The sequence below is a fragment of the Dipodomys merriami genome, unplaced genomic scaffold (genome assembly GCF_024711535.1).
Source record: "Dipodomys merriami isolate MVZ:Mamm:240054 unplaced genomic scaffold, mDipMer1.0.p SCAF_24, whole genome shotgun sequence".
Lineage (NCBI taxonomy): Eukaryota > Metazoa > Chordata > Mammalia > Rodentia > Heteromyidae > Dipodomys > Dipodomys merriami.
Genome location: NW_027203826.1, coordinates 15,293,959 through 15,321,613, shown reverse-complemented (window position 1 = coordinate 15,321,613; position 27,655 = coordinate 15,293,959). Strand labels below are relative to the sequence as shown.

The 27,655-nt window shown below is 35.8% G+C and overlaps 1 protein-coding gene and 1 long non-coding RNA gene across 3 annotated transcripts; both read left to right on the top strand.

Moving 5' to 3' along the window:
- The first annotated feature begins 38 nt into the window (after positions 1-38).
- On the top strand, positions 39-27,655 carry LOC138835756 (uncharacterized). 2 transcript variants are annotated; one of them, XR_011374723.1, is made up of 3 exons: positions 39-157; positions 379-484; positions 27,054-27,655. It is a non-coding gene; the product is annotated as an uncharacterized lncRNA (long non-coding RNA). The 2 variants fall into 2 exon arrangements; XR_011374724.1 differs by lacking the exon at positions 39-157 and adding an exon at positions 193-266.
- On the top strand, positions 10,533-11,576 carry LOC138835473 (olfactory receptor 11L1-like). Its single transcript, XM_070033983.1, has 2 exons — positions 10,533-11,477; positions 11,538-11,576. Exons 1-2 carry the CDS (start codon positions 10,533-10,535, stop codon positions 11,574-11,576), a joined length of 984 nt encoding a protein of 327 aa, XP_069890084.1.

The following is a 27,655-nucleotide window of genomic DNA, read 5'->3' as shown; positions in this document are numbered from 1 at the left end:
TGCTCCGGGTCTGGCACAGAAGGGAGGAACCTCAGAGCCTGGGGAGACGCAGACGCAGCCCCGAGATGGGTTTTATCGGCTTGCTGGCTGAAGTCCAGGAGTCTTAAATGAGTCACTCTTAGTGAAAATGCCCAACTTAGACATCCTCAACCACAAGGTAAAATCAACACCCTGCACTGACTACCAGCTAGGGAGCTGATCACTTCCTAGGTTTTGTTTGTTTGTTTTGTTTTGTTTTGGGATTAGAAGACAGCAGTCTCCCCCTGGTGTGTAGTATAAAGCAACCTTTATAGCATTGAAGGTGAAATGTTATTAGCGTTTGGATTCTAACTTTAACCATTTTGAAGTTTAAAGTTAAAAATTAACAAAATTTTGCAGGTTCCTGAATTTACAAGATTTCCTGATGGTGGGGTTGTCCTATTCCATCCCAACTCCTGAGTCTACCACCTATGCTCGGCCTGTGGACACACAGTTGCTTTCCAAGGTAAATCCAGGAGGTGAGAGTATATCCTGGGGACCTTACCATGGAAAGGAGGTTCAGATCTTTCTTGCAGTCTGGCTGTCAGTTAAATTTGGAGCCCAGCTGAGCAATTTTCTTCCATACATATTGGACTACTACTCTATGGTCTTCACATGGCATAATTGTTTTTTAATTCTTCTTCTTCTTCATATGGCATACTCATTTTTTTAGTTGGTTTCCCCAAGTCTTAAATTTTTAAGTATTTTTCACTAATTAGTTCATGATAAAGAAATGAAACACCATCTGATGGGAAATGCCTGAATCCACGTGTACAATATTGATAATAACAATATGCCCAGTAACAATTCTGACTCTAATGAATACCTAACCCAGTTCAGTGACAGTCCTACAATGAATAAGCATTTCCTAGTTGTTGCAAACATCCTTTGGAAATGACAACTTTGTAAGCTAAGATATGTGCTGGAAGGAATTATTTGAATATGGGCAATCAATGCTGTAGGGATTTGAGCCAGGAGTGAGATGTTTGGACAGAAGATGCATTCAAGGCTGAATCAGGATGAATAGGGTGAGCTCATGAATGTCATCCATGAAATAATTAAGTCCTGCCATAGTCTCTTATCATAGCCACAAGTAATTCACTCGGGAGGAGTTTGAAACGGTGGTGAACCATGCTTTGGGTGAGTCAGTTAGCCTCTGCCTAGCATATGTGTATTTGTGCAGCCTTGAACCTCAGATGCAGCACTGAATACTAAAGGCATGGGAATGAAGAAGAACTAGGTCATCTATCAAGGAGATTCAGGCTTAGTTGAAAGAGTTCAATACCAAATCATTCAAACAAATAGCTACAAATGAATAACTGGGAGAAACACCTTTCTCTAGTCCTGCAGGAATATAGCAGAGGAATCTACACAGACTGTTCTGTCTCAGAGCTACATTGATGGCTTAGTGTCAGCTGACTATTAAGCAATCCTCTGCCCCAGGCTGTGCAGCCAGAAGGTGCAGAGAATAATACTGTGAAGAGAGGGTGCTGAATGTATCCAGGTGATGTAGGATGTATCTAGACCACTCAGATACATTTGCAGGGGAGACTAGGCTTATGGCTCCGGTAATGGAATGCTCTCTGAGGTTCCAAGATCTTTGTTATCATTATAAATCTTGGCCTAGACTCAGCAAGGAGCTGAGTCTAAAGGATCTTGAGGACAACTGACCAAAGGTTAAGTAGACAATTGAAACAGATTCTTTAAGAACAAGCGTGAATATGAACAAAATGTTTAAGAGGAAAGCAAAAGGGCAAAGGGCTTCAAAATGTGAAATGTTTCCCAGAAACATTTTTTTTCTTTAATGGATGAGGAAGTTTTTAACTTAAATTTATGTTTTCTCAGGATCTCTCTTTAAAATGAATAAAGCATATCCTTGTACTGAACCAGCCCCAGTCAGATACACCACGCTTCTTGCTCTCACTTCAATCCATGTGGCACATTCTCAAGCTACATAGGTCCAAGCCAACCTCCTTCAATAGTCCTCTCTACTTGTGATTTTCCTTCTCTTGCCTTCTTCAATTAGTTTATTGAAATACAAACTCCATCTCTCTGCCCTTTCTCTCTTAACTGCTTTGAGATGGTGGCATTTGGATCCTGAAATAGGTACTTCTGGACAGAGTAATTATTTCCCTGCCATAAGCCCTTTGGCCAAGACATTGAGCAATTTTTGGATATAAGTTTTGTCTCAGCAGGGGGTGCCCCAGTCTCTGGGCCCCCAATCTACTTTGCTGACCACTTTACAATGAAGATAAAAGAAAAGGAGGAAGGAAAGAAAAGGGAGAAAAAGAAGGAAGGACAGAAGAGAAAGAAAGAAAAAGAAAGAAAGAGAAAGGAAAGAAGGAAGGAAGGAAGGAAGAAAGGAAGGAAGGAAGGAAAGAAGGAAGGAAGAAAGGAAGGAAGGTAGGAAGGAAGGAAGGAAGGAATGAAGGTACGAAGGAAGGAAGGAAGGAAAAGGAAAAGAAAGTCAACTTCAAGAGCAACTGACTCAGCATCTGTGGTTTTATAATGACTTTGGTTTGTTTTCATTACAGCCATTACATGCTGCCATATTTCTCAATGAATATATTTTTCTTGTCATACAATAGACATTACAATAATTTGTAAATGTCACTTTAAGTGTACCCTTTAGTGGCTTTAAATACACTTAGATGTAATGTTATTATCTCCAAAACTATTCCAACTTGTACAAATGAAAGTTCCTGCCTATTAAACACTAAAATCTTTCAACCTACATGCTAGCATCTCCTCTCTATTTCTATGATTTAAACTACCCCCCAGACCTTGGATAAATAAACTTATATGGTATTCATCTTTTGATAATTGATATATATATATATATATATATATATATATATATCACTTAGCACAATTTCCTCACTGTTCACCCATTGTGCTTCATAGAACATTGTAGAATTTCCTTCATATTTAAGGTTGACAATATTTTATTGTAAGTATGTATCTCATTCTTATTACTAACTTTTCCTTCAAGGGATACTTGAGTTTAGATATTCTCAAAAATATTTCCATCAGTACTTATAAACATCTATATTTCCCAAGACCTCTTTTTAGTTCATTTTTTTCTTTTTTTCATTTTTATTATTAAGGTGATGTATAGAGGGGTTACAGTTACATAAGTAAGGCAATAAGTACATTTCTTGTCAAACTTGTTACCCCGTATTTCATTTTTCTCCTACTTTCTCTCCCCCATCCCCCAAGTTACACAGATCATTTCCAACTTATTGTCTTGCATAAGTCGCTGTTGCTTTGGTTCCCCCCTCGTCCTTTGTCTCACCATTCTGTCCTTCCTGTTCTCTTCCCTAATTTAAATAAATGTTTATACAATACCAGGGTACCAAAATCAAATAAAAAGACAACAGGAGATATACCATAGGGGGAAGAACATACAAAAGAAATTTAAAAATTGCATAGTACATTCAAACCAACTTGCTCTTTTCTTAATGTTTACCCAGGAGTGTGAAATGGCTAGATAACAGATGATTCCATATTTTAAATTTCTTATGGAGTCTCCAAACTATAATTTCCTTATATTCTCACTAGCAGCCTTTCTCTTTCTCCTCTCTTTTGTTCTTTCTCTCTCTATGCATGTGTGTGTGTGTGTGTGTGTGTGTGTGTGTGTGTGTGTGTGTGTGTGTGGTCAGTCATGCAGCCAAAGCACTTGAACTCAGGGCCTGTGCTTGTACTCTTCCACTTTGAGCCACAGCACCACTTCTGGTTTTCTGGTGGAGAACTGGAGATAAGAGTCTCATGGACTTTCATGCCTGGGCTGGCTTCAAACCCCAGCACTCAGATCTCAGCCTCCTGAATAGTTAGGATTACAGGTGCGAGCCACTAGTGCCCAGTGAGTTGATATTATTTCTTGCTGCATATAGCAAGTATATACAGATTTTTTTCCTTTGCATGTACTTGGGATTAAATGTAGGGCCCCATGTTTTCTGGGAACACATTCTCTCACTTGGGCCTTTTTGCATGCATTTTTTGTACGTTCTCAGTTTTCACCTGATTCAATCTATATTGTGATCTTCATACTTTTCCTTTATCACCAGATATGCCAGGTTCATGATACCATGCCCAACCATTGGTTAAGAATGAGTCTCTTAAACTTTTAATCTTTTCTGGCCTAGAGCTAAGATTCCCACATATCTGTCTCCTATATAGCAAGGGTTACAGGTTTGATTCACCAAATGCAATGGAGGAAGGGCTTTCATTTATAGAAAATCATCTCTTCTTTGTCAGCATGCAAAGGCAATATCTATACTGATAAAGCTGAATTTATACTTTTTCAATAAACCTTCAACAGTAAAAAAAACTTTTTGCAGGGCTGGGAAGCTGGCTCAGTGGTAGAGCACTTGCCTTGCATGCATGAGGCCCTGGGTTCGATTCCTCAGCACCACATAAGCAAAAAGAATAAAGCCGGAAGTGGCACTGTGGCTCAAGTGGTAGAGCACTAGCCTTGAGCTGAAGAGCTGAGGGACAGCACCCAGGCCCAGAGTTCAGGCCCCATGACCAGACCCCCCCCCAAAAAAAAACAACTTTTTGCCTAAACAAGTAAAAAATTCTAGGATCCTAAGGATCCTTCCATGTCCAGCTATCCAGCTGGGTACAGTTTGAAGAAACAGTTACTTTGTTGATACAACTGTCAGGGAAGTTATATATTATAGAATTTGCAGGTTCCATCAGGCTTCCTTCTGCAAGCATGCAGACCCTAGAAGGTCTAGATTGACATTTGATATATATTATTCATAGAGAAGAAAAAGTCCATAAATGGTATTTTAATGTTTTACCTAAAATATAAAAGAAGGAAAGTCCTATGATGCTAATGAACAGGAAAGGTAGTACATATAAAAGTAGCCAAGATGCAGGTTGTACACTATGATCCCAACTATGTATATTCATGTATATTGGATACATGAATTGCTTAGAAGGAAAGATAACACTTGCCTAACTTCAGATGATACTATGGATATATATATATATATATATATATATAATGAAATATATTGTCTATATTTTCTTTCTATTTTCAAATTTTCTAAGAACTATGCACATGAATAATATTAATTTGAAGAATGGTAGATAAACTAGATAAAATATATTAGCTAGATAAACCATCAATGACAAATAAATGGTACAGTGTACATCATTAACGATTCACTGATGTGCTTTATTTTGACTGTCTGGGGCTTGAAATCAGGGTCTGAGCTTCTTTGGCTCAAAGCTGGCATTCTACCACCTGAGCCACAGCACCATTTTTGGCTTTTTCTGTTTATGTGGAACTGAGGAATTGAACCCAGGGCTTCTTGCATGCTAGGCAAGCACACTAGCGCTCAGCCACATTCCCAACCCTCACTGATGTATTTTAATGCCCAAACAAGACCTAAGCATTGGAAAATACAAATTTGTTGAATGATCCATTAAAAAGCAAGAGCTATTTTTGTAAAATTTTTGATTCAATCACACATTTGTTATGCTAAAAGAGACAAATTTAACCAGGCATGTTAGTAAGTTAACATTTCTGGTTAGAAGGCTTTACATACATTTAGATGGTTATCATTTCCATTATATTATAAATGGGTTGAAATTTTTTATTTTCAATTTATCTTCTAAATTTTTACTTACATTGCTCCTCACATCCATATATTATTTTTCTTAGCTAAATTGAGAATGAACTTCATTACACGTTTACTTAATTGAATTACTGATGAAGTTCTTGGCTACAAACTATTCAGCCACACCTTTAATTCATGTATGATGGTGAAACACTATTCCACAAAAATAATTTGTTAGATCTATAATCACCATAGTTCACTCACTCACTGCCTATTTGCCTTGTTGAAAAGAAAAATATCCTTTGGCACAATTTTATCTGAATGTTATTAGGATAATTCCTAAGTTAAAAAATAATTCATTTCTAAAACAGTTTAACAATGCCAACTTTCCCATGTGTTTCATTAATGCTAAAACCTCAGTGGGCACTATTTAACTTCAGAAGGTTGATTACAGAAGAATATCTGGGGAACAGATTCTCAGGAGGTCTAGATCTTCCAGAAAACCAGGTAACTGAAAGCACAGTCTGTTTTCCCTAACATCCAATGCCAGCAGGAGATGGCTCTCTTTAGATCTCTCCATGAATCCACTGACTGGATTTGGATGAGAGTGGGTGACACAGACAAGGAAGCAAGGGCCACGTAGTCTCTGGATGGTGGCAAAGGGTCAGTCCAGAGAGGCTCATGCCTGGAGAAAGCCAATGTGGTATGTTGTCATAGTGTCAAAGGCCGTACCTTTCTATTTTGGTTGTAATAGTGGATATTGCATTCTAACGTTACACAAAACTTAGTAGAGTATTCCTCATTTTAAAGCAATTTTAACCTGTGTAGTTGCTATGGCTACATGGTAGCAGTTAGTAGCTTATCTTACTTAAATTGTTTCACAAGCATGTAAAACAAAGTAAGAAAAGATAAAGTAACCAAAAACTCATTCTCAGAAATCAAAAGGCCATGTACTTTACCGTGAAGGGTGCCAATCAAAACAAGAATATTATGGATTATGTTTGCTTTGTATAATTGGAAAGAAAGCTACAGCATTAGATCTGAGGATAACTGGTTGTCCTGGCACTGAAGCAAACAGCACTTGGGGAGACAGATTGTATTTTCAACTCAGTGTAATTAAGACAATTTCAGCAGTGATTATAGAAGTAGTGAAGTTCTGAGAATTTAAGCAATGGATGGCAATGAACAGCTCAGCTTCCTTGTAAATTTGTGTAATGTGGTAGAACTTCTATGACTAGAGAAGTGAGCAGGATATCCTCAACCTTCATCAATCAGAGTACAATGCTGCTTGTTATGCAAGAGAGTCATTTATTATTTATTTGATTTAAATGTGGTCACTGTTCATTTTTTTTCTTTTTTTTTTAAAATTTTATTTTATTTTATTTGAGAACATACTGTACAGAGGGGCTACAATTACATGGGCAGGATAATGCATACATTTCTTACCAAGCATTGCAGCCTCCTCCTTTGTTTACCCTTCACCTCCCTTCCCCGCCTCCCCCCTCCCCCCACCCAATTATACCCCCCTCCCCCCCACACCGACATTGTAAAGCTGGTTTTGACATGACATTTTGTACTTCTCATTGTTGCAACAGGTCCACCTGAATCCTTAAACGACTTGTTTGTCCCCATCTCCTCCACATGTTATACTGACATCAAATATAGTGAAAGCAGGGGTTACACTGTGGGGGAGGGACATACAAAGCAACAAAGAAATAATCTTATAAATGTGTTAGAAACACATGCATGAAAGAAACGAAAACATTAAAATACATATTTAAGGGTTCATTTTCCTAACATCACATTATCTGACCTTTTCCGCTTGACTCATACCTATACTATATATTGCAAATAAGGGAAACCATTTTGACTTGAGTGCTAGAGAAACCTAAAAATAGTGTGACAACCAAGTCAAGAAAGGATTATTTTCCAAGAAGCCATTGTTACTTTAGTGGGCAAATTTGTATCACTGCTGTGTCTTAAAAAAAAAAAATCTTCCATCATACTTTCTTCTTTCAGAACCTATCAATTTATGCAGGTTAAGTAACTAATCACTTGGTTGTTTCCTCTGTATTTTAAAGATAAAACCCTTGTAATTATTCTGAGGTAAATACCATAGTTTTACCTTGAATCCCTGCAGGAATTCTCATGGAGAATTTTACTGGAACAGATCAGTAAAGTGAGAAATGAGGCTGTGCAAATTTCCCATACAAAATACCTAGAGAACCTGCATCTGTTAAATCCTGGGTGACTAGAAAAATATAAAGGAAGTTAATACAGAATGGACAAGGGGTATAGGACAAGGGGTATAGCAAACTCCAAGAGGAGGACCCAGTAATTCATTGAGGCTTTCTTTGGTGTTTCCTTTTTCCTTTGCAAACTTTGCCTAAGATAGCTAGTGCTGTATAGTTAAACATACATGAAAGATCAGGTATTTTGTTCCTGATAGCAAAAACATTCATTTTTAGATGTCATTGTCATCTATATAAACACCTAGGGCCACATGAAGATAACTTACTCAAAGATTTACTCAAGGATAAGAGGGGAAGGCAAGGGACAACTGAATATAAGCCACAGCACAGGTGAAAATACAAGTGGCAAATGAGCAGAAGAGTTGGTTCCTAGTGGATGAATAAGCTGAAAGTCACAGTGTTGTAACATTATATTTATGTTCACTGTGTCAGCTTGTCTGTGGTGTAAACTTTGACCTAAGGTACACTGTGGACTAAGATTGAGTAAGTACAAGACCTTTAAGGAAATTTTCCTTAATCTAGGGAAGAGACAGTGTGGCACTTTTTCCAAGGAGCAAGTGAAGTTGGTGGTGAATAGGGATGAGACTACAATCTAGAGATGTTTTCATGTAGACCTGCTGACTTCACAAAAATATTTAAAATTGGGTCTGAGAGAAACAAGATTGAAATTTGAGTTTTCTGAGAAGAGCAAGGGGGAGAATGGAAGGTTCATTAGTGAGGGGCTTGAGGGAGAATGTAGACCTTGAGGGAGGCTGGTAGTCAAACCAGGGTTGATGGTGTTGCAGCTTCTGTCACATGAAGAGTTGAAGACATATTAGAAATGAGTGTATGCATCCAAACAAGGAAACTATTCATGCAAACCTTAAAGTCAAGGTTATGAACCAATGGAATTTAGAAATCAAGAGAGAAGGAGGTCCTGAGTTCTATCCTCAGCACCACAAATAATTCTGTAATAAATCAGTAGGCAAGAGATTGCATGAGATTATGAAGGCGAGGAGTAGGTGAGAGAAACAGCCATGAGAGACAAAAATATGCAAAGCTAGGCTGCCTTAGCCTCAGTGAGCATATGATCATGGTTCCTAAGTATCCAGTGAGTCTGAAATTCAGTGAGACACACTGTGGATGCCATCACATTGTGGATGCCATCGACCAATGAAAAAAGTTAGGAATGAATGGGAGATGAAGAAGGATGTTCTAGAGCCATTTTGGAGAAGTGGTGAGAGAGAAGCTATCTGTGGTAGAAAAATAGAACAGAGGAATGTCAGCCAGAGAGGCAACGAGTTTTCAAAGGCAAGGAATCTAAAAGCAATCAGATAAATACATGCAGCATTTGGGAGAGAATGGCTTCAAGATCTTTCTTCTCAATGTTGTCTGAAAGGCATAGAAAACCTGGCTTTTGGCAAACAGGGGAAATAAAGTATCAGCAGAGAGGCCCTTGTTAACTCCAAGGCAAGAAATATGAAATATTAAAGTTCTTTCTATACCTCAAGCTCAGGTCAGGGACCTGTCTCAGCCCAACTACAGAGTATATCTTCAGCATGATGAAAGAAGCAAATGCAAGCACAAAGGTAGCAAGTAGGAGATTCCCTGGTTGTACTTGGGAGTTTTCTCTTCAAAAGATCTCAGGTTTTCCTTTAAAATGGGTTTGTTGCTGAGAGACAAGGGTATATTGGAAACTACAAAAGACAATATAAACAAAATCATCACTGGGGTGACTGGAGAAGTGAATGGTTGTTCTGCAAGAACTAACAAAATACTGGAGTTTATTATATATGAGTTTTTAAATGGTGGTTCCATTTCAAATGAGCTAAAAGCTCATGGTGGCAGGTGAATGCTGATTTTATGCAGCAGTGCTTGACAAAGTTTAATTGAAAGCATGGGAGGGCTGACCTGTTGAATGTGAATACATATTAGAGGGTAACAGAGGTGGCTGAGTCTAAGAATATTACCTAACTGGAACAAACAGATACTTTTTCTATACATGCACAATTTTCATAAAGCTTTATGGTGACAGTTGGCTTCAAAGTTTTACAGCTTCATTGAATATAATGAGCAAATATAATTTAATCCATTTATATATATGCATATTGTAAGAGTCCTTGATTTCACTACTAATCACAGTGTTATTTTCCTGTATTTAGATCTGAGACTTCTATATTATATAGAATTCAAGAAATGGAGCTTTCTAAATCTAATATCCAATATATTTCTAATATCCAATATATATTTTCACCATAATTTTTCAGAATATGATCATATAGCTGGGTATAGAAGAGCACACCTCTAATACAAGTGCCTGGGGGACTAAAGCAGGAAAATTGTGAATTTGAGGTCAACCTAGACTGCATATTGAGATTACTTCTTAAAAAGGAATATATATATATATATATATATATATACATATATATTTTCTTTATTTCTTAAAAAAGAAAATATATACGTATGTATATATACACACACACATATATATATACAACCATATATATATGTATATGTATATATATATATGTATATATATATGGTCGTATACAAAAGACTGATGGTATCATGCATTTAACCATCCAAAACTCTGTATATGAAAATCAAAACCACTAAACAAATCAATCAGTGGATTTCTAAGTATTAACACTTATAAACATTTTATGCCTTTAATATTGCACTTTTCAAAAATGTTTCCTTTCCCCAACAGGCAATGGAACCCAAAAATGTATCTGCTGTTACTGAGTTCCAGCTATTAGGATTCCAGAATCTTCTTGAGTGGCAATTCCTTCTTTTTGCCACTTTCCTATTTGTCTATTTCCTCACCATCACAGGGAATATGGCGATCATCACAGTGGTGTGCCAAGATCCACGACTGCGCTCACCTATGTTCACATTCCTCACACACCTGTCCTTCTTGGAAATCTGGTATACTTCCACCATTGTGCCCTTCCTGCTGGCCAACCTAATATCTGGAGGACATGCCATCTCCTTCTCTGCTTGTATGACTCAACTCTACTTCTTTGTATTTTTCGGTGCCACTGAATGTTATCTCCTAGCTTCCATGGGCTATGACCGGTATCTGGCCATCTGTCACCCACTCCACTACTCCCTTCTCATGAGCCCTGACACCTGCACCACATTGCTAACAATTTCCTGGCTGACAGGTGTGAGCACAGGTTTTCTGCCTTCGCTAATGATCTCCAAATTGGACTTCTGTGGGCCCAACCAGATCAATCATTTCTTCTGTGACCTTCCCCCACTAATACAGCTATCCTGTTCCAGTGTCTATGTCACTGAGATGTCCATTTTCATCCTGTCCATTGCAGTGCTGTGCATTTGTTTTCTTCTGACTCTCATATCCTATGTGTTCATTGTGTCCTCCATATTGAGAATCCCCTCAGCTTCCGGCAGGATGAAGACATTTTCTACATGTGGCTCCCATCTGGCGGTTGTCACAATCTACTATGGGACTATGATCTCCATGTATGTGCGTCCCAATGCACACCTGTCCCCTGAAATTAACAAGATCATTTCTGTCTTCTACACAGTGGTCACTCCATTGTTGAACCCAGTGATCTACAGCTTAAGAAACAAAGACTTCAAGGAAGCTGTTAGGAAAGTCATGAGAAGGAAGTGTGGCATCTATGGAGCTAGAGTGAAAGGAAGTTTCTATTAGATAGAGAGGGTTTGTAGGATGTTTGTGATTAAAATTCAGGGAAAAGGGAGCCTTAGGTTCAGAGCTGTTGTTGAGTGATATTGTGGGATGAATTGAGTACCACCAACCTCAGTGAGATAATTTATTGATGGTCTTTTGCCAATAACCAGTCAGTAGATATATTGCTCTATTTAGGGGCAATTTTGTTCTCACCTGTTTTCTTCTGTGTTTTGATTGGAATCTGACTGTACAATCCTAGTGGCTGGTTATTTCCACTTATCATTTTCAGATTGCATTAAGATTTATTTGTCATTTTTTACAGCCTTATGTAAGATAGCTGCATTCTCTTATGTACTGATACATGATGTGTCTTGTATAAGATACTTGAAATATGCTTATTTTTACCAAAACAGTGACAAAAATGAATAAGGGATTTCTAAGTGCCAATCATCTATTTTTCATAACTTAGACTTAAATCATTTTTGTTCAATCAAGTTTTTCAAAATTTGAGAGAGGAAAGGAAGAAACGGGGAAGAGAAAGAAAGGGAAAATATGTTAGAAGGAGTGGCTGTAGAGACAGAGGTAAGGGATAGATTATAATGAGTATTAAATGCCCTAGAACATCTTTGGATCTTGTACTAAGAGAAATAATTTTCACTAAGTAATGGAAAATACATGAGAAATTTTCCATTTATAAGTCTCATTGCTGCTTTTAAAAAAGGCAGAGAAAATTCTTGTTGGGTTCATTGTAGTAATTCCCCAGGTATAGGTAGTTTGCTTGACTGTAAATTTGTTAGGACATGGAAAAAAAATTATATTAAGTGAAGTAAGCTAGGAGCAAAGAAACATAGGCCCCAATGTTTCTCTTATTTGCAATAACTAGAATATGTCTAGGACAAGCAGAAAAGGTCAAGAGCTATGTACATATGACCATATATGATGATGCTAAGTGAATTGAACCCCAAGACAGGGACATAAGAGGTTTTATCTTTCTTGCTGTTGTTTTTAATGTATTTATAATACTATATGATTTTTTGTTTCTATTGTATATTCTTCACCCATGGTTTAACCTCTGTTTTCATTGTATTTGATTCCAGTGCCCTACATCTTGTATATACATTTTTCTAATTTGGGGAGGGGAAGGGAAATAACAAAATATAGAAATAAGGATACCATACCCATTGTAACAAAGAGAAGTACAAGACATTGTGTTGAAAAAGAACTTTACAACTTTGCCAGAGTGGGGGAGAAGGAGTTGGGGAGGTAAGGCAGGAAGGGATGGTAGGGGAAAAACAATGCTCAATAGGAAAGGTACTCGTTACCTTACTCACATAACTGTAACCCCTCTGTACAGTATTTTTACAATAAAAATATGTATTTAAAATAAATGACTTAGGGGAGAGTGTAAACCAAAAATTAAGGAGAGTTCACTAAGAATAGATCATGAATCAATTTTGTAATTTTTTTTAAAAGTTCAAATAGGAAAAAGAATGTCAGTGTCAGGATAACGTTTATGAGATTTGCAACAGCTCTACCAAGGGATAATGATATTCTGATAAGTAGGAGATTTTCAGCAAACTTCTCAGCACAGAAACTACTGTTATTCCTGATAAGGGCAGTATCTTTACTATGGGAAAGGTGCATTCCAGACAAGTGACAGCAAATAAGTTGTAAGGAAATGCAAGCAAAGCTACATATAATTTTCCTAAGAAATATAGTTTTTAATTGTTGGAGTACCAAATGTATTTTTATAAAGTGAAAGATTTTAGCATCTGTCTAAATTTAAACAATGGTATAAAGGATCTCTTAGTACACAAAAATTTGAGTAATTAATATTATAGAGATAGTCTGCTATTAAATAGGAATAGATGGAGGGCAACTTTAGAAATGTCAGCACTCAGTAGGAAACATACATTTTTTTCCCTATGGGAAGAAGAAGGTAAAAAAGTTACTGTACTATGGTGGGGGTGTCATCTGAGAATGCACATGGCCTGTGCTTCTTAGAGAAGATCTACAGCTCTTCTTTTCTACAGAAAATGTAAGTTGGGGTTTGAAGAAACTCGTAACAATATTACATTCACAAAGTAGTCCAATGTGAGTCTGATACTGACTGACAAGAGATACAAGGGCCTTGTAGCAACAGCCCACTATGGATTGACTGTGAGTCTCTCATTCGTACACCATAGGATCTCTCCACAGTTTGGACTCACACATAGTGAAAGTCAGAGTTCATTTTAGATGGAATTCAGCTCTGTGGGTGGAGCTAAGACAAAATGGTGAAGTGATGTATTTTTATGTTTTTTTTTGGTAAAGAAAAGAGATGAAAACACAGTAGGTAAGTAAATCAAAGGATAGAAGTCCAAAGTAAAAAATGCAATTATAATGCAGTTATTACAGTTATAGGGATCAATAGCAATTAATACTCAGATGTTTGTTATCTACAGTTATTAATTGAAGACATGATTTGGGTTGAGGTGACAACAAAGTCCTAAGTATGCCTTTTAGTGTTAAGCATAGTAGTACACACATGACATATGTGAGGCCCTGGGTTCAACACTCAAACCTGCTTGTAGTAGAAATGGTCATGGGAAATATTAGTGTCCTCATATATGATAGAGGAGGTTTTAATGGGATTGAAGTGTAAAACAACTCAATTCTCAGTTCATTTCATTTATTGTCTCACTTCTTTTGTATTATATTTTTATTGTCTTTAAGTAGCTGGACAAAGGAGTTATAATTCAACAGATCAGTTTATAAGTACAATGCATGTTGATCCATGTCATCCCTTTCTTCCTTCTCCCCTATTCATCCTATCCCATCCTTCCCCCAATTTTCCTAGTTTCTTTGGATATTATGACTGTATTCTCTCCTCACCTTCCTCTCTTCATTCATCTAACCCCTCACCTTGATCTCCATCACACATTTCAAATTCCAGTTTCCTGGTAAATCATTTTGTTGGACTGTGAATTTATTTTTATAAGGAATTACACCATTTGAATTATTCCTTTTGAAAAGATTACCAAGCCAAGCACAATGACTCACATCTAGCTGCTCAAAAAGCTGAGATTTAGAGAACCTCAGTTTGAAGCTAGCCCAAATGGAAAAGATTCTGGGACACCAAAATAATGAGCAAAAGCAAGGAAGTGAATGCAGACACATATGTCAAGCTAGATTGTTTGCATGTATAAAAACAGAGAAATGAACCCGGTTAGAATGTTTTAGGAAAGAAGGAGGGGAAGAATGGACAGAAATAAGGGTGAAACTAATTGGAGTTCATTGTATACATGAATGGAAATGTTACAATGAAATTCTCCCCCTCTGTACAACTAATATATGCGAACAAAAATGAATCAACACAAAGCATGACTTGGAGGCATGGCTCAAACTGTAGAGCACTAGCTGAGCAAACAAGATGGACAAGTCTGAGGTCCTGATTTCAACCCACTCTATCCCTACCCTGCAAAAAAAAAAAAAAAAAAAAAGATTTTCAGACCATTGTGTTACATAGTGTTCTCAGCCAGTGTTGTTGTTATTATTATTTAGGTCTAGTGAGTATCATTGCTGAGTTAGATTTCTCAAAAGAATCTCCTATTTCACTTTTCAACAACTGAGAACAAAGTTGAAAATGAGCCATATGACTTGAGGGGAAAGGAAATTGGGAGGGAAAAATACCTGGTAAAAATGAGGGAGGGGATGACACTGTTGAAAAGAAAGGTACTCAATACCTGACTTATGTAACTTTAATCCTTCTGTATATTACCTTTACAATAAAAATCTTAAAAAAATGTTTTTGTCATAGCCATGACCAGAAAACATGTGTAGAAATTTGAATGAAGCTACCTCCATTCTATAATTCCTTCAATATGTCTCCTCTATGGACTCAAATTTTCATAGTTTTTTGATTGTTGCCTAACATCTGAATCTGTGGCCACATTGCAAGCTAGTACTCTAACACCTTGAGCCATAGCTCCACTTCTAGTTTTTAGGTGGTTAAATTGAGAACAGATTCCCATAGACTTTCCTGACAGGTTGGCTTTGAACCATGATCCTCAGCTCTCAGCCTCCTGAGTAACTAGGATTACAGGCATGAGTTCTCAGCTTCCAGTTGGGATTATAATCATTTATCTTATTTATAATCAAATATGAGGAAAGTGATTTTAAATCTATTTTCTGTCCCATGTATTAGCTTTAATTTCTTATTTCTACATCTTTAGTAATCCTTCAAAGAATGTGTTCAAATCTGTATATTTTAATATAATTCTAGTTCATGAGAAAGAGCTGGAAATAAGAGAGAAAATGTCATTATTGTGAAAATTTTTGACTTGCTAGATATATTTAGACTATTATGTTGTTGAAAACACTAGTATAAAAATTAGAAAAGTGGATAAAATTGTACTAGCATAAAGGATGAATTTTACTATGTGCAAAAGCAAAACCAAAGGTTAGGCTACAACAGAAGGCATTTATTCTGGATCTCTTTATTATCAGGAATTTTAATATCAGGAGACAAAAGGTCTAATAGCAACTTGGCTGCATTCTAAGGAACACCTCAACTGTCCAAGTTGCTTTAGACCTGTTAAGATTGGTGGAGGCAAATGGACAATGATAGGTGCACAGCTCCTGATTATCATTATTCAGCATGTGTACAGGCTGCAAGAGCACCGAAGGGCCAGTACACTGTGGTTTTGTGGTTTGGCCTCATACAAAAATATCCATTTGCGGATATGTGTGGGACTCATTTTCTCCATGGCTCTCAACTAAAACAAGCCATCTGGAGGTGTCTGATAAAAGCACTGTCTTATCATCAAGCTCTACCCCACAATTTGCCAAGGATTAATTGCTTTTTTCTTTTTTAAAGAAATACTGGATTAAAAAAAAAACTCCAAAAAATCTGATATTGATAGCTAAACATAGCACATATCAATTATCTCAGCACTTAGCTCTTGGGAGGCAGAGAGAGGAGAATCCAGAGTTTTAGTTTCCTGGGCTTGGTAGAGTTTGAGGTTATCTGGGTTATGGCAGTGAGAATTTAGATCCGCCCTCTATCACCACTCCCCTCCCCACCACCATCCTGCCAACCTCCAAATTCTATGGACTGGGGATTTAATCAGTGATAGAGTGCTTGTCCAACATGTGAAAGACTCTAGTAGTATCATAACAAGGAAGCAAATGCAACAACCAATAGATAGCAGTAGCTCAAGTATTTAGGCAATGCTGATTGGCTGGTTTTACAAGTCCCTGAAGCATAAACCACCCAGAGGCACTGAATAAAACAAAGGATTACTATCCAGAAAGACAGGGAGGTAAGAGATCTCCCAGTTGGAGAGGAAATGGGAGGGAACATACAGACTTCAAGGATGCCTCTCAGCAGAGTTCCTAGACAAAAGTTAGGAAGGACTCTTTAAAGCTATGGGTTTTCCCTATCTATATCTAACAGATGTTTGTGGGTAGTGTCATGAAATATGCAAAAAAGATAGGCTCTAAACAACTAAAGATCTACTTGTTAGAAAAATATTTAAAACTATTGTGTATAGAATAGTTTGAAATTGGCTTTGCGCTAACGGTTCCAAGATTAGAGTAGTGAGATAGTAAAAAACAGAGATCCAATACACAGAGCTGTTTTTTACCCATCTACATGTGTTCATCTTTCTCCGATTTCTAATGGCAATATCTGTTTAATTATCTATATCATGTATAATATTCAGTATAATTTAATATATATTATATGTTATATTTTAATGTATTATATTGTGTAATATATTACATATTTAATATATAATATATATTCTCTGGCACAGAGCATGACTATGATGCATCCCTCTCACAGCTCATGAACCTTGAGGTCACCCCATTATCAAAGAGCCTGAGCTCATCATGGTAAGGTTCAGAAGATGGCAGGTGTCCATAGAGAGATCACTGAACATCATCAACTTTTCATCTACCAATCCCATGCTCTGTGCTATTAAAGAATGCACTGAGATTATTCTATAGTAAGGGGGGGAAAAGCAAGTAAATTGTTCAATTGTCAACTTGGAAATCAGCTGTTGTAAATACTGGAGTACAGGAGCTCATGCTTATAATCCTAGCTACTCAGGAGGCTGAGATCTGAGGACCCCGTTTCAAAACTAACCCAGGTAGGAAAAATCTGTGATACTCTTATTTCCATTTAACTAGCAAAAAGCCAAAAGTAGAGCTGTGGCATAAGTGGTAGAGCACTAGTCTTGAATAGGATACCTCAGGGATAACACCTAGGCTGAGTTCAAGCTCTAGGAATGGCACACACACAAACACACACACACACACACACACACACACACACACACACACACACACACACACACACACACACACACACACACGATATCCTCTGCATGAGTCAACATTGTTCCACAATTTGGAGCATGCAGTTCTTTATTGTGAACCATCTACCCCAGTCCTCTGGCTCCATTTAAAAGTGATGAGTGTATAATAAAGTACATATTATGGGACAGATTTTAGTATGGGTTTCTGTCAACATAAGTTGTTTGCTGTCACTTTATAATATATTACCTCATTTAATATCTTAGTATAATGGAGAATTACTTGTCTTTTGCATTCTATAATTAACTACATTTATTCATTCATTCATTCATTTATTTTTGTGTGCTGGACATAAGGCTTGAATTCAAGGACTAGTTGCTATCCCTCAGTTCTTTCATTCAAGGCTAATATCACTTGAGCCACAGCTCAGCTTCTGGCTTTTTAGGTGGTTAATTGGAGATAAGAGGCTCACAGACTTTGCTACCCAGCCTAGTTTTGAACAATGATCCTCAGATCTTCACCTCCTGAGTAACTAGGACTACAGTTGTGGGCCACCAGTAATTGACTTTTTCGTAGGAAACATGTATTTATGACGTCTTAAGAAATTAGTTGTCTTAATAATTAACTATTACATATGAAAATGCATTTATGACACCTTAAGAAATTAGTTGTCTTAAAAAAAGAAATTAGTTGTCTTAATATTATGCAGTTTATTTGTAAGCCTTTTTGCACTCAGAATTTCATATCAGTAATTGTTAAAAATAATTAAAAAAACAAAGTAGATAATCTTAAAAATCTCTCTGGTACATATATTTTTGAGACATATGGCCTATAAGTTATGACCTTCCTACCTTTGCCTCCCAAGTGCTAACTATTAGGATTATGCACAAATGTCATGCCTATAATTATTTAAGATTTTTATCCAGTATTTCTTTTTTTAAAAAAGTATAATTCCTTTCTCTTGGCTATCCACACAGTAACTATAGAAAAGAATAAGTATGACATGAAGCCAATAGCAGGCATTTCAGTAGGGAATAGAAGACTGGGTTCTATATATGAATTCCCTTGGAGTTTTCTTAGACCTTTCTTTGCCTGTATCGTACTAGCTCCAAATCTAAATGAAAAGCCCTGGTTCTGGGGAACTAGGAGATCTTTCTCTGAAACTCTGTGGTTGGTTCTTAAGTTATTAGCAACTATGGCTCTGACATTGCACATGAGCATCAGAAGATCAGGAACAAAGTTAAAATCATAGAGCACAACAGAATAAAATGTGAGAGCAGCCCATATCTTTCAGGCAATTTTGAATATTGTACTCATTTCTACCAAGCAAACTGTCACTTGAGAAAAGTACTAAGTTTCTGTGGAAATGAAGACTGAATATGTTGCATTTTTCACAAGTATTATAAATATGATTAATTCTTTAATAGCAGTGAGATTGTCCCCTCAAAAAATTAAAATTAAAATAGCTATTTCCACTAAACGAATCAATAAATTATTTTATTTTTCTATTGACTTCATATTAAAAATGCAGCTTGCAAATTTTTATTGTGCAGATGTACCCTGTGTGATTTTTTTAAGATTTTAATTTGGTATATAAAATGATGCTATGTAACTATGACTGTATTGTTATGATTTCATTAGCATTATCAAATCTACACTAGCAACATATTTATGTATAACATAAAGCTAGTAATAGATTAATATTTTCCTAAAATAAACCAGGTGAATGAAATTCTTATAAAAAGAAGATTCTAGGGAATTGTTTTATGATCTAAATTAACTTTATAGTGAGTGATTGGACTGAAAGATATTTTAAGAATTCAAAATGGAAATATATAATCACTTTAGGGTAGCAAAGACATCAGTATAATTGTTAGCATCAATTACTTGTAGAAGAGTCATGAGAGCTCTATTAACTTCTTTACTGATGCTGGTGCTCTACCATTTGAGTCATGTCTCCACTTCCGGCTTTTTGTTGCTTAATTGAAAATAAGAGTTATTCAGATTTGTCTGGCCAAGCTTGCTCCAAACCTTAATCCTCAAATCTCATCCTCTCAAGTAGTTACAATTATGCATGCTAGCTGTGGGTGCCAGATTTAACATGTGCATTTACGTATACCATACATCTTGGTCAGTCACTCCCTCCAGCATTTTCCTTCCTCCCACGCTCCTTTTCCAAACCAGTGTCATTTTCTTTGCTCCATTATCAGGTATAGGCTACTTTTCTATAAAAGTTCATTTGGAGATTTCTTCAGGGGATTCAATATTATCTGATAAAAAAATACAGAGTAAGATCAGGAGCTAAAATGCAATTTTATAAAGCTTTCTGTCTCTACATAATATTTCTGAGCAGTGAATTGAGGCTTTATTTTTTGTCACTCTAATGGACTGGAAAATAGAAAAGTTTTTTTATACAATTGAATTGTCCTCATAATATACATACATTTATTGGAAATGGATATAATACATAAAAAATACTGGTGACTTTGACACCAATTTATATATTCTGCAATTTAATTTATCAAATTGCATATACAAAAACTTTAGTTATGCTATGATTTTCAATAATGCCTTTGAATATTCTGCTGACTATCAGAAGGTGATACACACATAAAATAAATTCAAATTATTTATGTCTATGGAAGCAGTAACACTATTTTGGGAAATCCTTAAAATCTAGTTTATGAAATAAATCTTTCAGAGGTAGATAATAAAATTTCCTTCATGTACCTAATTTGAACCTAAATTAGCCAAGCAAAACTGGTGCCTGTTTCAATCATTCTTTACTAACAATATAGAAAAAAATGACATAAAATACTTTATTCAAAAACTTGAGTCCAAATCTATAATCAGGTGCATATTCTCCATGCTACACATAGAGAAAGATAAGAGTCTTAAGGGAGAGAGAAAATTAACATGCTAGTTAGCTATAAATAAAATTAATTTTTTATTTCATTCTTGTGATGTTTGTCCACAAATTTTATACTAAGTAAAAAAAATAGAATTGCACACTACTGTAATTAGATACGTTTCTTGTGAAAAGTCACTAAGGTTTCTGTTATATATAGCTAGAATATTGGCATGTCAATCTGAAACTCATTTGCTTTGTGATATAATTACAACATATTCTTAGCTATCAACTGTCTAAAACACAGTCAAATGTTGAACATCTTACCTTAATCATGACATTCTCCACATTTGAGAATCTTGAAATGATAGTTTTTTTCTAACTCCACATGAAAAAAACTAAGGAATGTGTTTGTGAGACTAGCTGTTCAATTAAAGACTAAGACTTGTTACAATGTCAAATCATGAAGTTACTAATCTATAGCAGGTGTGTGTGTGTGTGTGTGTGTGTGTGTGTGTGTGTGTGTGTGTGTGTGTGTGTATGTGTGTGCATGCTGGTCCTGAGGCTTGAACTCAGGGCCTGGGCACTGTCCTGGAGCTTTTTTGCTCAAGGCTAGCACTTTAGCACTTGAACCACAGATCCATTTCGTTTTTGTGTGATTAACTGGAGATGAGTCTCATATACTTTCTTCACCTGGGCTGGCTGTAAACTGAAATCTTCAAATCTGTCTTTTGAGTAGCCAGGATTACAGGTATAAGCCACCAGCTCCCAGTTATTTGCTTTATTTTCTATTCATTTTCACGCCTTCAATTTATGATATGTGATCATTCTTATTCCAGTGCTCTTCTCCAGTTGGAAATAGCTTTTTCAGTGGTCAAAAGAAAAGGACTGACGTACAAAGCAACAAAGAAATCATCTCATAAATACGTTACAAACAATCGCAAGAAAAAAAAAACATTTGAATCCTTATCTTGGGGTTCATTTTGCCTAACATCAACTTATCTGACCGTTTCTGCTTGTCTCAGACATATACTAGTTATTGCAAATAAGGGAAACCATGGGACCTATGTTTCTTTGGGCCTGGCTTACTTCACTTAATATAATTTTTTCCAAGTCTTTACATTTCCTAACAAATGAGGCATTGTCATAGAATTCCATTGTGTATACATGGGAGGTGTGGGGAAATGGGAAGGCATGGGAAGGATGGGAAGGGGAAACAAAGGAGGAGGCAACAATGCTTGATAAGAAATGTACTCATTTCCTTGCTCACGTAATTGTAACCCCTCCGTACAGTATTTAAACAATAAAAAAGGATTTGTGATGCAAATTATGAGTATACATTTTTAATCATACCAGAGGAAAATAGCTAATGATAATATTCTAAAAGTATTCTAAAAATATAATCCCATACTCATTTTCTTTTAAAAAATATATAGCTTTGTTTCCTCTGAAGTGGAACTATATAATTTTTATTTAAAATTGAAAGAGACTCTTTTCAATTACATGCTAGTTAACTCCACAGGGAAGAGAGCTTTATGGACTACTAATAGTAGTTTTATAAATATACTTTTTAATAGTTAAATATATTTGGCTTTATTTACAAAGAGGTATACACTAATTGTCTTGTTATTACTGAATCTGGAAACAGACTGAAGACATTACATCTTCAACAACATGACTTTTAGGTCTTTTTTCAAACAACCATTCTGCATTATTCCTTATTGATGAATCAGAATCAAGATTCTGGATCCTGTTCAGGTGAATCAGAACAGCACAAGTAAGACAAAATGAAGACATAAATGTACAGTAGATAGTGTAATTTTCCATGTTTGTGTGATTTTTTTTGGTGAGAAAAAGAGCTGAATTTTACAGTGTCAGGAAAGAAATGTATAAAATTTCAACTAAATGGCAACTTTTTCGGAATCTGTTTACCACTATTGAAAATTGAGATTCTTCCCATCAGGTAGGACATTTAATAATTTAGAGATCCTAGCCATATTGCAGGTAAGTTTGAGTCTCCCAAAAATAACATCTCCAATGAACACCATACACAGCTCTATCCATGCTCCTTCTTTTCCTCCCCATAGTACATCTGACTTCTTCTAAAGGAGTTCAGTGTCAAAATGCCCTAAGAATCTGGACTCATTCCTCCATCATAAAGCTTTAGGTCATTTGTCTATATGACATCATCACAGGAAAAAAAAAAGGAAACAAATTTTGATGTGAAATGAGGCACTGGTGACTAATTTGTCGTTTGTAATATCACCCTCAAAGCCAGGGTATAACATTTGCAAATACAAATGTGAGTACTCTGCAGAATCCCACTCCTCACTTTGTCAGAATCCCACTCCTCACTTTGTCATGGAGACATCATAGAGTCTTTGGATGAAAGCTGTGTTATCACTTCATAATCCACCATACAAATACTATTGTCCATCCATATCATATTCTGCTTTTACTACCATTGTTCCAGCAGGAGACTGCTTAGAGTACAGATTTTCACATTGTTGTGTTTAGTCACTGTTGAAAAATGTATATTTCCATAGAAGAGAGTTTTCTTTCTATAGGAAGAATTGTAGGAAGAATAATTTAGAGATTCTGCAGAGAACTTACTGTTCTCAATTAACTGAAAACACACCTGGGCCTATGAGGAAGGCTGCAGCCAATGGTATGAATGGTTTTTGGTTTTGGGGTTTTTTTGGCTGTGTGTGTGTGTATGTGTGAAAATATTGTACAGAGGGGTTACAATTACATGGGCAAGATAATGAGTACATTTCTTATCAAGCATTGTAGCCTCCTCCTTTGTTTCCCCTTCCCATCCTCCCCCGACCCCCCCCCAGTCTGCCCCACCTCCCCCCCCACCCCGCCCCGCACCAAAGTTGTAAAGTTCGTTTTCGACATAACGACTTGTACATCTCATTGTTGCAATGGGTCCACCTGTACCCCTATTTAAACGATTTGTTTTTCCCCTTCCCCTCCACAAATTATACCAACATCAAATACAGTGAAAGCAGGGGTTATACTGTGGGGGAGGGACATACAAAGCAACAAAGAAATCATCTTACAAATATGTTAGAAACAATCGCATGAAAGAAAAAAAATTGAATACATATCTTAGGGTTCATTTCCCTAACATCACCTTATCTGACCTTTTCTGTTTGACTCAGACATATACTAGATATTGCAAATAAGGGAAACCATTGGGCCTATGTTTCTTTGGGCCTGGCTTACTTCACTTAATATAATTTTTTCCAAGCCTTTCCATTTCCTAACAAATAGGGCAATGCCATTCTTTCTGATGGAGACATAGAATTCCATTGTGTATATATACCACATTTTCTTGATCCATTCATCTACTGAGGGGCATCTGGGTTGGTTCCATATCTTAGCTATAGTAAATAGTCCTGCAATAAACATAGTTGTGCTGGTAGCTTTAGTGTGGTCTTGTTTGTGAACATTTGGGTAAAAGCCCAAAAGTGGGGTTGCTGGGTCATAGGGGAGCTCTATGTATGAATGTTTTAAAGGCTTAAAAACAACTAAATGCATATTTAATTATAAAATAAAAATTCCACTGTAACTTAACTTTTCCAGTCTTTATGACTATTTCTCATCTGGCTCTAATAGTTAAAAACAATTCAAGAATATTATGTGAGAATATAGTATTAGCTGAATAAATCTAGAGCTAATATATGTGCAATAATTTAGTTTGCTTTATATCCATTGTAGTTTATAATATATTTTGTGAGGTGACTTTTAATAACTTCAGAACAATTATTTGTAAACTAGCAGCCATTGTTTGATATTATTACTAACTCAGCACCATAGAGAGATAACTAGAGAAAATTTGGAATACTATAAAAATCACACAGGAAAAGAAAAAATATGTATCTATGGCGTTGGTATATTTAAGTAACATAAGCCAATATAAAAAGACCAATACTATATGTTCTTATTCTATAGGGAAGCCATAAAGTTATTTTCATAGAACTAGAGAGTAGAACAGTAGTCAGCACAAGATAGGAAGGAAGAGGGGATAAAGTACAAATGGATGCTGAATAATGAGTATCAGAATACAGTTAAATAGAAAATTAAGTTCTGGAAATCTATAGTAAAGTAAAATGACTACCATATACAACAATTTATCATATATTTTATGCAAAACTGCAAGGGAGGAATTTAAAAGATCCCTACACAAATAAATGATAAAAGTTAAAGAAAGTGGAAATGATGATTATCTTCATTTAACCATGATATTTTATCCTAGTGACCTTTGCCATTCATTCCTCTCTAGTAAGAAAACATTCCAGGTTAACTGCTTATATGATAATCTCTGTTAAATCTATTAAAGAATGACATAACTTTTTCATTTCCATGTAAGTCTGCAAATATTTAATGGACAGTTTTAAATCAAGTTTAAAGTTTAAATCAAGTTTAAATTTTTGACTGGCTGCTGATAATTTGAGAATATAGAAAATTTAAACTATTTTGAAAACAATTCTGTTGCTGGAACCATGCACAAGTATATACAGCCAAGAAAGTACAGTTATTAAACAATGTGGAATGGAGCCAGTTACTGTAAGGATATTTATGAGAACTTTCTATATAAGTAATGATTACATAGCTTTCCCAGAAAACTTAATCAGATCAGGGAAAGAACTTTTGTAAATTTTGACCCAATATTCTCACACATAAATATGTAGTTTGTTAAATTTTTAAATATAAGGCAAGAACTTTATACAGAATCAGTTTGACCAGTTGAGATGAACTGGGTGATAAAATAAATTAAGTCATTTATGAGATACCAATGTTTCCAATCTAACAAAAATGATGACTTATGGTATGTGGTGTATGTGTGTGTGCATGCACGTGCATGTATTTAATATTGACAAATGTATTGATGGCAAAGAGAGTGATGTTAAGATGTATGTTTTTAATGTCAGATAACTAAATAAGACTAAGATATTTGTAGATTTTTAATGCTTTCAAATAATATAGTCATAATACTAACAAGTTATTTGTCATAGTTTGATTATTTCAAATATACTTTTGGTAATGTTGAAATGTATACACTATTTTCACCATACTGTGCAATATACTCCCCAAAATGAGGGAAACCAAAAAAGAACTTGTTAGCCCCTTTTAAATGAGCTCTGCACTGTTTTATCTCCTTATTGTCCTCACTCCCAACCACAAAACACTATTCCACTCTGCTGCTTTGAGTTTCACTCTTTTAGATTTTATACACGAGTAAAAACTAGCAGCATTTTATCTTTCTGGATCTAGCTTATTTCATCTAGCTTAATTTCCTCCAGATTCAACTATATTGTCCTTACATTGTTTCTCCTCTATTGGAGTTAAATGCTATTTTATGAGGTAAACATCAAATTATTTTTATATTTTTATCCTCTGATGGACATTTAGTTTGAAGAGGGATCTTTATTCTTCTGAAACAAATTAACTTAATATAATGCTTTCCAGATCCATTCATTTCCCTGTAAACAGCATAATTTCATTCTTATTTTATGGCCCAATAATAGTCTAGAAAATAATATTCAAAAAATAAAATACTATATTTTCTTGATCGATTCATCAGTTGTAGGGCATCTGGGCTGTTCCCACAGCTTCACTATAGCGACTAGTTCAGCAACAAACAGGGGTCTCTATTACATCCTAACTTCAATCCCTTCAGAGAAATTCCCAAGAGTGATATTGTAAGATTGTAGAGTAGTTCTAGTTTTTGTAATTGAAGAATCTCCTTCCTGATTTACATGGATCTAGTTTACTTTCCCATCAATAGTGTATCAGGGTCCTTTTTCCCCACATCTTCACCAACATTGGTTGTTTTTATATTCTTGATAATGGCCAGTCTGACTGGAGTGAGAATTTCTAGTTTCATACCATGAGAAAGATCATTATGATCAAAGAAGGCAATATTACTTCAACCTTTGTACATTTATTCGACTTCTTTGTGGCTAAGCTACCTACTATGTGTCCTGGATAATGTGTGTTTTGTTTGATTTTTGTGAAACCGTATGCATTTCGCTGTTAGTAATACTTAGTCTAATACATTTTCAAGGACAATGTTTCTGTATTTCTTTATTTCTGAATTCTAAGGCCATTGTTGTAAGCACAGTATTGAAATGTTCTATTATCTTTGTATCACAATCTCTCCTTTCAATCCTTTAATAGAGGCCCTATATAACTATGTACTCCAATTGATGTTGAACAGAGAAAATAGACATTGTTATTGTTACATACTCTTGATTGAGTCCCCCCTTTATTATCTTGTAATATCTATTCTTTTGTTTAGAAATTTTTCAATGTGAAGTCTATTTTGTCTAAGTATAGCTGTATTTAGTTTTTATTTGCATGGCATAGAAATCTAATTCTTCACTTTCAAGCTCTGAGTGTTTTCTTTTTTGAGACAGATTCTTTCCACGCTGGCCACAAATTCATGATCCTCCCAGTGCTGTTTCCTGAATGCTGGGATGACAAGGCTGCACCACCACAGCAAGCTCACTTTCAATCTAGTCAGTAGACTTCTCCACAGCGCTTCTGAAGAGCACGAGAGTCACATGCTGTAACTCTGAAGGAAATATGTCAATCAAAAGTCTTTCATCCAGTAATGTTTTCTCTCAGAAATGTGGAAGGAGAAAAACCTTCCTAAACAAAAGTCAGGAGAGATCATCACCTCCAAGCCTGTGCTATAGGAGCTGCTAAAAGGAGTTTTTCAATGGAAACAAACTCTGCAAATTGATAGTAGAAAACTTACAAAAGCACAAATCTCAATACTACATGTTATGCCACAAAATAATATTCGTAATTCTATAAGACTGTAGCAAAACTTAGAATCTTTATTTTCTTTCTTTTTCTTTGGGAACCCTGTCCCCATGGTCCCACAGATTGTCCCCTAAACGCCAGTGCTCTCTCTCTCCCCTCCCCTTTTACTTTTTTAAAATAACTTTTACTGAGATTAAGAGATTACATAAATTTCACAATCTTTATTTTCTTGTACCATGAGTTGAACTTA